Source organism: Acomys russatus, chromosome 20, assembly GCF_903995435.1.
Source record: "Acomys russatus chromosome 20, mAcoRus1.1, whole genome shotgun sequence".
Lineage (NCBI taxonomy): Eukaryota > Metazoa > Chordata > Mammalia > Rodentia > Muridae > Acomys > Acomys russatus.
The window spans coordinates 34671146-34682855 of NC_067156.1; the positions used below are offsets into that span (position 1 = coordinate 34671146).

The 11710-nt window shown below is 40.4% G+C and overlaps 1 protein-coding gene across 1 annotated transcript in view; it reads left to right on the forward strand.

Annotated features, from left to right (window-relative positions):
- Lvrn (laeverin) overlaps positions 1 to 9619 on the forward strand; it is a 57303-nt gene extending 47684 nt beyond the window's left edge. Inside the window, exons 19-20 of the mRNA XM_051163206.1 lie at positions 4704 to 4779; positions 9450 to 9619. Coding sequence (XP_051019163.1) covers positions 4704 to 4779; positions 9450 to 9590 — 217 coding nt within the window. The 3' untranslated portion in view covers positions 9591 to 9619. The remainder of the gene's footprint in view (positions 1 to 4703; positions 4780 to 9449) is intronic.
- The last annotated feature ends 2091 nt before the right edge of the window (positions 9620 to 11710 follow it).

Below are 11710 nucleotides of genomic sequence, written 5' to 3' on the forward strand. Positions count from 1 at the left end.
TGACACCAATGGACACGCCAAACAGGACAAAGAAAAGCCCACGAGGTCTCAACCCTACACAAAGAACTGTAGGCAGCTGAAGTACTCCCAGGGAAGAAGAGTACACCAGTTGGTTCACACATATGCATATAAATACATACATGTGTATGCATATGTACAGCTCAGTGATAGAATACTTACACATGAGCTTCTGGGTTCAGTCACCACCACCAAATAAATAATTAAGTAAATAATAAACACAAACAAATCCACCAAGGACCAGTCATGATTTGCCTTAGGATGCACCTTTTTTTTTACACTTACCATGTTGAGGTGCTCAGGAAGGCAAAGGTCATAGATGCTTCCCAGGCTTAGTGTTAAGCGATGTCTGGCACTTACACCACTGATAGATGTTAAGGAAGGTATATACTGCTGTGGCTCATAGTGAGGTTTTACCTCTCAACTCTAGCACGAGTCACACAGACAAATGAACTTAAGGAAGTGACTCTCAAGTTTGGCAGGGCTTCAGAGGCACGCAGAATGGCTAGTGACCCTTGATCGATTTGTCGACACAAAAGAACAGGTGCAAATTAAAACTTCAAAATGGCATTTAAAAGCTCACTAAGCCAAGAAATAAATATATGGTATCACCTGGCCATGGAGAGTGACCTTGTCCCACTGTGATGCTTTCCTCACATTGGCACCTCTTTAGCCAATGGAACTCGCTAGACTGGAAAACAAACCAGTAGAGCTCGTTTCTCACTTCAAAATTAAAGGATGGTTGGGTCAGTCACTCTGGCACATGTGTTGTAGTAATGTCAAGTGTAGGAGACGCTGAGTGCAAGGTAAAGGCATACAATGATATTTTTCTGATACTTGTACAATTTTCTTTCTGCTCTGAATCTATGTCCTATTTCAAGGGACTTGAAAATGGGAAAGACTGCTTTTAATGTAAGTGGCTTCACATGTAATTTTCATTCTGTACAAGACTTTTCTCCTAACCTTTAGAGAACAGGAAAATGTTGGCAACTTCCTACTAAGACCTAAATTCTACTCTCTCAAGAGTCACTGGCCTCACAACTGATTTAATTGACTCATATAAGTACATTAAATACAACTGTATAAGGAATCTGTTTAAAAAAAAAAACAAACAAAAAAAACCCTTCTAAATATGTCTTATGATGTCCATGAAGTTTGTAGAATTATAAATGCATGAACTTTTAACCATGGCTTCATTCCTTTTATAGTTTATTCCAGAGAACACCAAATTCATAAATGATGCTACATTTATGGCAAATCAAATTAGTTCACTCCTTTTGCATATTCTACTACTCAACTAAATCTGTTTTACAAATTGACTACATTTATTTTTAGGGTTTAATTTATATTAGAAGTCTTGTTTAATTTTCCTAATGGTTTTGCCTGAATAAACAGTACAATTAATGAATTGTTGGGAGCTGAAGTTCAAATTAATGATGAAAACATATATACTTAAATGTCATAGGAATGTTGACTTAGCTCTTTATATATCAGAATATCAATGGCTTATTGAAGTTATGGTCGGTGTTGTGCGTGATTATGTTACAAATCTTCATGACAAACTAGATTCAAAAGGCATAGCCTCAAAAATAATTCATTACTTCATTTTTATAAACTTATGCTTTATTTTAGCAAGATAAAGTTTCCAAGAAAGAAATCCAGAGTTTGCAGCCACCTAGGATCTTAGAGGCATATCTCTTCTGAGCCTAGTCATATACATACTAATGCCAGTAAAGTATACATCTGTTGGTAGACCAGTTGTCCCAGGAGAGAGAGATATGAGAAACAATGTTTTTCAGCTCTGTCGTTTCAAACTGCAAATGGAACAACATTGGTCTATTGTCTGTCTACTGATTAACATTTAGGGTTTGGTTTTATCCTCTGTGAAATGGCAGCTACTGCATTTGATAATGCCTAAGGTTTTTTCTAGTAATATAAGAGTGCAGTAGGTTTGAATGCAGTAAGGATACATCCTGCGTCACCAATAATATATCAATCTTACATTATGGCAAGAAATCAAAGCCCTTCCTTTTGGTGTCATTTAAGCAAGACTGAGCCCACATTTGATTTCTCTACTCCCCTTTCCTGTCTTTATCCACCTCTGTCTGTTGAATGAGACATTATATGCCTGCCTGAGTCTGACTTGTCTGTTCTGTGTCTGTCCCAGTATGTCTGTCTGTCTGAATGTGTCTGTGTCTATCCCTTACAAAGGGCTCTTCTCTATATTTGTTGCACAGCAGAAAAAGTATCATATGGGGAAAGGTTAAAGGAGTCTTATTATTTTTTGGTTTTTGAAGACAGGGTTTCTCTGTGTAGCTTGGCTGTCCTGGACTTGTTTTGTAGACTAGGCTGGCCTCGAACTCACAGCGATCCACCTGCCTCTGCCTCTGCCTCCCGAGTGTGGGATTCTTTCCAGACGTTGTTAAAAGAGTTTTCACAAGGGCTTAAGTCACTGACTCCAGCTGACTCAGATAACAAATAGTATTACAAATACCATTGCTTATCAAGCAGCATCTATGTGTTGATTTTAACATTTATATTGGATATCCATTTTATAATACCACTTTCAGCCTATATTTTCTGCTTTCAGCGAATGATGACCATTGAGAACACATTGAGTGCTGTATTCTCCCCTCAGGCAGGCCTAGAAATCTTCTGAGGAAGCCTAATTTAGAAACATATTTTGACTTAGTCCCACCCCTCGCTCCTGTGGACAGGGTATTGCACTTGCTACTCCAGGGAACTTAGTTCATGACTGGACCAGAGATGACCTTTGGAATACTGACTCCAGTGAGGAGCGCCTACTCGCCATAAAGAGCCTCTGAGGACTCAATAGGTACATGCAGCTATAAGAAGTCCTATGAAAGAATGTGAGCAGGGATGAGGCGATAGGATTGTTGTGACAGATATTTGTGCTTTTATGGTTCTTTATATCCTGAAGAAAAATTCTAGTTTTATTTGAATATAGAAATTAAAGACATAATATGTGAAAGTGAGAGGCAGAAAGACCTGCCAGTTTCAAGTACTGGATCACTATGCCTATATTAACTCAGTGCTCCTAGCTCTTTTTTTTCCCCCCTTAAAAAAAACTAGCTGGGCATGGAAGCACACACCTTTATTCCCAGCACCTGGGAGGCAGAGGCAGGTAGATCTCAGCACATTCAAAGCCAGTCTGGTCTACAGAGAGATTTCCAGCACACTGAAGGCTACATAGTGATACCCTGTCTCAAAATTAGCAAATAAGTAAATAAATAAATAAATAAATAAATAAATAAATAAATAAATAAGATAACTATATTGCCACACACTGGCTCCTGTCTTCATAACAATTAAAGCATGTTGGAAACTGGTAAAGACAGACCATTTATAGTCTCTATGTTTTGATCAGCAATATTGCAAAAGAATATTCTTTCAAGCAAGAACAAAAAACCATCTGTTTCTCAAAGAGAACTCCTGGAGTTGGTGAATAAGGAGTGAGATGAACTAGGTAGGGACTCCAGCAGCCGCTCCCACACCTGGCAACTCCCGTTACTTCCACGTCACTCTTAGTTCACAGCTGACCAATTGTTCAGGCTAACTGCAAAACTCACCTCTGCCTCGCCGTGGCACTTTCGTCCACGTCTGGAGGAGATGTTACATCTTTAGCTTGGGAGACAAATTTCCTCTGCTTCAAAGTTTGGGACTTGTTTTTGTGGGTTGGTTTTGCTTGGAAACTGAAGTTTCTTGTGTTATCTCACAAGTTTTTCTCACCTTGGCTAATTAAAACAGAGAGCCAAGAGCTGTTTCTCCTGGCCCACAGGCACAGCTTTGCTCATCTGAACTGCACACAGTGCACTCAGGTAGCTTCAGCTTCCATGACATCTGGGTCTTGAAGAGGGCAAGCGTCTACTTTTCTCTCACTTTGATTTCTATAGATAACTAACTCTTAGGATTTAAAAAGTCACAATTACAGTTTTGAAGTATGTATATTAGTTACTAAAGCAACCAACCGACTCTTTCTTATTCAGTCCACTGTAATAATCCTATTTCAATTTTTCTTTCTCTTTTTAATGCATCCAAAAGTCCCTCCCCCCTCCCCCCTGCTACAGCAGTGCTTTGCTCTGGTATGTATCTGTTTTTAGTTTGTAACACTTAACAGTTTTTGTTTCCTAAATGGAACTAAAGCAATCATGGGACTGACACATCTTGAGGCTGTCAGAATATAGAGATACACACACACTACACAAAACACACAAACATGACTTTACATACACCACAGAGCATTTGAGTCAGTGGTTTTGAAATTTATTCCCTATTTACTATTATTGAGGGACAGCAATTACTTACTTACTTACTTACTTACTGTGTCCTTATAAAGTTTCTTGCTTTGAAATATTGTTTGTAAATTCTAACTGCCCATAGAGTCAATGCTTATGATCATTGCTGTAAAGAAATATATTAATATTTAAATAAAACTGAAAACTTTGTTGCACGAAACAGTATATATAAGGATTTGTTTAGAGTTAGTAATTTGCTACATAACAGATTTCCTATTTAAAGGAAACTAAACAAGTATATACGTGATTTTACTTAGATTTGTGAGGGTGACATCAGCAGGGCTACGTTTGTACTATTTATCTACTGCCAACACAAGCAGTACCTTTGCCAGGTTGCTGCTCTCTGACTAGCATCTCATTGCTTTGCAGCTATGGATCACACTTTGTGGACATCCTAGTGTTTGTCTTAGGGAGGACTGTAAGTACAGATCTACAGGTTATGGAGGTAAGTCCTGAAGGTATGTGAACTATAATGATATTTGGGAAGCAGTTTTGATGTACTCTGACTTGCTAAAAATTTAAAATCATACGCTTTTTTTTTAATTTTAATTTTTTTTTTATGTTTTGGTTTTTTGAGACAGGTTTCTCTGTGTAGACTTGGCTGTCCTGGACTCACTTTGTAGAGCAGGCTGGCCTCAGATTTACAGAGATCTGCCTGCCTCTGTCTCAGGAGTGTTGGGATTAAAGGCTTGTGTCATGCATGGCTTAAAAATCATATACGTATCTAAATCATCTCACTCTATGCATTGTTTGTGCTATTGGTATTGTATCAGTTGGGTTTTTTTCTTTTGTTCTGTCTTTTTTTTGACTTTTCAAACCAAGGTTTCTCTGTGTAGCCTTTGCTGTCCTGAACTCGCTTTGTAGACCAGGCTGGCCTCAAACTCACAGAGATCTGCCTGCCTCTGCCTACCCGGGTGCTTGCACTATCATGGCCAGCTCATCAGTCAGGTTTTTCTAAAGCAATGGTTCTCAACATGTGGGTTGTGACCCCTTTGGATGTCAAATGGCCCTTCTGGAAAACGCAGATATTCAGATATTTACACTATAACTTATAACATTAGCAACATTACAGCTATGAAATAGCAACAAAAATAATTTTATGGTTGGGGGTCACCACACCCTAAGGAGCTGTATTAAAGGATCACAGCATTAGGAACATGAAGAACCACTGCTCTAAAGGAACAGAACTAATAGAACTTTACACACACACACACACACACACACACACACACACACACACACACACCATATATAGTGGGAATTTATCAGAGCAGCTTACAAACTGTGGTCCAAGTTTTCCAACCAGGGCTGTCTAACTGATGCGAAAGCCAAGGATCTGGTAGATGTTCAGAACGCAAAACTGATGTCTCAGATGTCCCAGTCTGGGGTTGGGGTCCCTTTAAGAAAGTCCTGGAGAACTGCTAGTTTCCAGTCTGTGTTGGAATCCTGAAAAAATAGTTTATGGGAGAAATCATACCATATATTGGCTGTGGATTCAAAGCGTATGCTGCTTCTGGAGCATTACCGGCTCCTGTCATCTAATTGGCGCTGAACTGTGTCTTCAAAAGGCCATCCATCATTCTGCTTAGGCCAGCTGCTTCAGGGTGATGGGAGACATGGTAAGACCAGTGGGTTCTGTGAAAGCAAGGCCACTGTCGCGATTTGCTGACTGGGAAATGCGTTCTTTGGTCAGAAGCCATGTTATGTGGAATACCACAGTGGGGATGAGGAATTCTATAAGTCCATGACAGTAGTTTTGGCAGAAGCAGTATGTGCAGGAATGGCAAATCCATAGCCACCACAAGTATCCAGGTCTGGGATGACAGAGCTCCTTAGCACTGTAGTGTGCCTCTTCATGGACTACACCTTCTTTCTTCCTTTTGATTTTATTTATGTATTACAGTACTCTATCCGCATGTACACCTGCGGGCCAGAAGAGGGCAGTAGATGGCATAGATGGTTGTGAGCCACCAGGGGGTTGTAGGGAATTGAACTCAGGACCTCTGGAAGAGCAGACAGTGCTCTTAACCCTGAGCCATCTTTCCAGTCCTCATGGATCACACTTTCTATCCCCCCAGGAGCCTGCTCAACCTTAAGTCTGGTTATAGATATAGAGGCAACTATTGGCATCTTCTTCTGGAAGATTTTTCCTGGTTGGGTGGACAATGAAAAGATAAATTTCCCCAGGCAAAGGTAGAGAGGTCAAAAATCGCAGGAGTGGGCTGGAGAGATGGCTCAGCGGTTAAGAACACTGACTGTACTTCCAGAAGTCATGAGTTCAATTCCCAGCAACCACATGGTGGCTCACAACCATCTATAATGTGATCTGATTCCCTCCTTTGGCCTGCAGGTGTACATACAGGCAGAGCTCTGTATACATAATAATATATAAATAAATCTAAAAAAAAATTGCAGGAGTGAGGGAGTGGAGATGCATCCTCTGCTAAGGGTGGAGAGATTACTTCCTCGGGTTCAATGTCCTCAGCCTAAGTAGGGTCCTTTTACACATCTCCATCCCATGTTGCAGGGCCCTACTCCTCACCAGTAGTGCCCTAACTTTAACTGTTGGTACCCTCAAAGGTTGGGCCTTGAATTGTTGCCATTCAGCTAATGTTTCTTTTACTAAGGGCTTTGTTTTGATTCTCCGCACCTTAGGCTCTGCGGCTGCTGGAGAGAAGGCACACTTAGAAAGCTTTAGAGTGCTTCTGTACATCTGGAGCCAGGCAGTTGTATCGCGGACTTCACTCTTTTCTTGCCAGTATGTGCAGAGATGCTATAAGTTGGTAACTTTTACCACAGAGTCCGTTCTTTTCCTTTGTCACCATATCCTGAGATACAAGAAGTTGGCTAATTTTTTCTATAAAACTTATTCTTTTCCTTTGTTAATTTATCCAAAGATACTAAAGCAACCAGCCAAAATTATTATTCTTATTTTTCCACAAATTGCCAAAAGTTACAGGAACACTCACTAAATTCCTTTTCCCCTGTAGCAAGCCTTTCAAATCTTTCAAACAATGGGCTTTCAGGGTTCTCCATGTTACCAAGGGAGTCTTCAATAACCGTGAGTGTTGGTGAATTCTAACGTCTGTTCCAGACACCTAACAACTTCATCCTTACAATTCTGTTTCTTTGGAGCCACTCCCTTCATTCTTTCTGTCTCAGTTACGTTTATGTTGCTCTGATAAGACATCGTGACCAAGGCTACTTACAGAAGAGTTTACTGGGGACTTGCTCACAATTTTAGAGGTCCGTGATCGTCATGGCAGGGAGCATGGCAGCAGGCAGGTAGGCATGGCACTGGAGCAGTAACTGGGAGCTTACATCTCAATCCACAAGCAGGAGGCAGAGTGAGAGCTAACTGGGAACAGCATGGGCTTTTGAAATCTCAGAGCCCACCCCCAGTGACCCACCTTCTTCAAGAAGGCCACACCCCCTAATTCTTTCCAAACAGTTCCATCAACTGGGAAGCAAACTCATGAGCCTATCTACGAGGGTCATTCTCGTTTCCTGGCTCCTATAGTTTTACAGCCATGTCATAACATAAAATATATTTAATCCAACTTCAGAAGTCCCTATTGTCTTTCAGTCTTTTAAAAAAAAAGATTTATTTATTTATTTATTTATTATGTATACGGTACACATTAGATCACATTATAGATGGTTGTGAACTACCATATGGTTGCTGGGAACTGAACTCAGGACTTATGGAAAAGCTGTCAGTGCTCTTAACCCCTAAGCCATCTCTCCAGCCCCTGTCTTTCAGTCTTAATACTTTTTAAAAGCACAATGCTCAAAGTCTCTTCTGAGATTCAAGGCAGTCTCTTACTTGTAATGTCTTGTAAAATCAAAAAGCAAATTATGTGATTTCAACATCCAATGCACAGAATGTACAGTACCATGACTAAAGGGAAAAGTTGGGACATAATGAGGAAATAGTGGACCAAAGAAAACAGTCACCTAGCAGGGAAAACTAAAAATCCTGTAGCTCTATGTCCAGTGTCAAACAGGTTATATGGCTCTGTCCTTCTATCTTTGCTGCCTGCAACCCACTCCTCTCTCTTGGGTTGGTTCCATTCTATGTCTGAAAGTCTCCTTGGCTCTAGCACCTCTAGTTTCTTGCTATCTCTAATACAGTCCAGGGTTCACTTCCACAGCTTCACACAATAGCCTCTCAGTGTCTCTTGCCTTCTCAGAGCCTTCATGCAGGAACTGCCCTGCCACACCTTGCCTGACCTCACTGTCCCTCATTAGCCATGGAGGAAGATTCCATGACCCCTTTGCACATGTATGCTTGATGACACTAAGCCCAGATCCATGTGGGCAGAACTGCCAAATTGGGCAGCTTCCTTGGGATGGAGCCCAGCTCCTTGAATCGCATCAATGGCATGCCACCATGCCACACCTTTTAATGAGGGAATTTAACTAGGATCCTCATGCCTATACAGCAAGCACTTTGCCAACTGAGCTTTTTTTTTTTTTTTTTTTTTTTTAACCAGCCTGACAGTACTGAGTTTTGCATATTAATTCTGTATTATGAAACTTTGCTGAATTGTTTATTGGTTCTGATGAATAGAAAGACCATGGTGTCTATAAACAGTGCCAGTTTGACTAAAACATTCAGAAATGAAGGGTAACATCTGTAAAGACATATACAAGATGCATCAATATTGGCCTCTGCAAGCTTCCAAGTTCCTTTGAAATACAAAAACATCTTACTTTGTCTCTGTTCACCAATCGTTTGCAATATCCAATATGTATTCAGTGACAATTTATTTTATTTTATTTTTCGGTGACAATTTATTGAGAGCTATGTTGTACTTCAGAAACAGAGAACTTAATAAGACCAAGTTCTTCCTCATGGACACTCCTTCCGGTCAACACTTCATCCTTCTGGGGAGGCGCAGTCTTAGTCACACTGCCTCCGTCAGCGTCTTCCCAGGGACACGTGATGGTGGTCCACACACTGCCTCTGTCACCGTCTTCCCAGGGACACGTGATGGAGGTCTACACACTGCTGTTCCTTGCGAAGTCATTTTGCTATTTTCCACGGGCTTTGTTGTATTTTGTGCCGGTGAGCAGTTTGGTGGTGCTGACCGATTGTCTCTGTCCTTCCAGCTGCAGCATTTCCTCAGCAGTGTGTTGGAGGAACACCAGAAGGTAAAGGCTCTTGCCAAATTACAGGCAATGAAGACGAAGAATCTGAAAAACAGGAAGAGATTTGCCAGCATAGTTGAGTGGCTTCGGAAAAACACATAATGTGTGGCCACTTGCAGCATGCTTCTTGCATTTCACTTTGTATTCGTGTTTACTCACAGTTCTGCCTTCCATATTTAGTGACTCAGGAAAGCCATGTGTCTTCTCTCATTTTTGATACATTTTCTTCTCAGAGTCATGTCCTTCCTGTTTTTCACATCTTGCCCCGAGGATCAGTGACTGCAGAGGATTTTGTCAACACTGTCATATATCTGGGCAAACTTCTGTTTCCCACCAAGCAATAAAGCCAGTGAAGTTACTTTAGGTGCCTTGTTAAAAAAAAAAAAAAACAAAACAGATTGACCTAAGAAAGTCTCATTTATTCTGATATGAAGGGCAGGGGAGCATGAAGTCAGTGGCATTCATGGAGAGCATTTTCTATTCAGACAGAAATCTAGACACGGCAGTGTAAAGAAACAGAAGCCATAAAGAAATGAGACCCAGGAGGACACAGCACAGCCAAAGCAAGCCAAGGTTACCTCATGTCTGGAAAAGGAGTGGACAATGTCAGGAGTCATTTCAGATGCCCCAAAAGCGAAACAAACCGTCTGTTTATCTCCTTCTCTCTCCTGACGTGCCTAGTCCCTGCTTCCCACTTGTTTGTTATTCTGTTAGGTGGTGTCGCAGAAAGGACAAATGATGGCAGAATCTGCAAAACTTCCCTCAGGATCACTCTGGAGGGATGAAAGCTCCCTCTGAGACTCTGATGTCAAGGACAATAACAATGGTGGACTAAGGAAAATTTTCACATAAAAGAGAACCAAATGTCAAGCCACAGCATGCTTATCACCATTTTGTACTCAGAATAAATTCAGCTGGCCAAGTTGAACCTACTTGCAGTGTGGACCAGTGGACTTTAAAGAGTCAGTGATTAGGACACATGACATGAGCTTAGTTTTGTTGATGAAAAAATGGGACAACAAAAGCATCCCTCCTGCTTCAGACACTGTGTAGCTTATCTAGTCCTTTTTTTTTTTTTTTTAACATTTTGTTGGTGTTTTTGCAGAATGAGGGTAAAAATTGTCTCTCCCAGCTACCTCATAGTAGTATTGTAAAGATTAATAAATATGGTATCAATGAAAAGTCTTTAGGACTCCCAGACAATACTAAAAATGTGCTTTGTGTGCTTTATTAATAAGAGGAGTCATGTAGCAAGGTAAAGACTATATTCCGGGGGTAGAAGGAGGAATCAAGAAGATGACAGGACTGGCAGAGAGCACAGAGAAATATACAAGGGATGGAAAGAAAAAGAGGCCATAAACTGGGCGTGGTGGCGCACACCTTTAATCCCAGCACTCAGGAGGCAGAGGCAGGTGGATCTATGTGAGTTCAAGGGCAGCCTGGTCTACAAAGCAAGTCCAGGACAGCCAAGGCTGTCTTGAAAAATTAAAAAAAAAAAAAAAAAAAAGAAAGAAAGAAAGAAAAGAAAGAAAGAGAGAGAGAGAGAGAAAAGAAAAACAGGTCATGATCTGCCACTTCATCCATGTGTATGTCACAGAACACACCTACACATACACATTATCATTCAAAATTATAACTACACATATAAAGTAAACATAAATTATTATACATTCAAGTATTTATTTGAAATTTACTAGCTCACATTACTAAAACTTAAAATGTATCTAAGTTTTCTGGAGAAGGTTTTGTGTCTATACATAGTCAATGCAACATAAAGTCACTGTGCTAATGATACAACTTCTTCTATACTAATACCTAAATAGCATACTGCTAACTCATATAACTAATTAAGAACAGTTTATAAACGCAGAAGGTTTAATTATACAACATCTTGCATATGGTTGTTTATTCATGTAACTAATATGGTTTAATGGATGCAAATAAAAATTTTCTGTGCTGGGTATCCATCCCACTGGCTTCCACCCCTTTACCACTTTCCTACTTTGAGAAAATGTAAGTAGATGAATAAAAATTATTTTAACCTTATTTCTTTTAAAAGGTATTTGGCAGGCTAGAGAGATGGCTCAGTGGTTAAGTGCACTATCTGTTCTTCCAGAGGTCCTGAGTTCAATTTCCAGCAACCACATAGTGGCTCACAACCATCTATAATGTGATCTGATGCCCTCTTCTGGTCTGCAGGTATATGTGCAGGCAGAGCACTG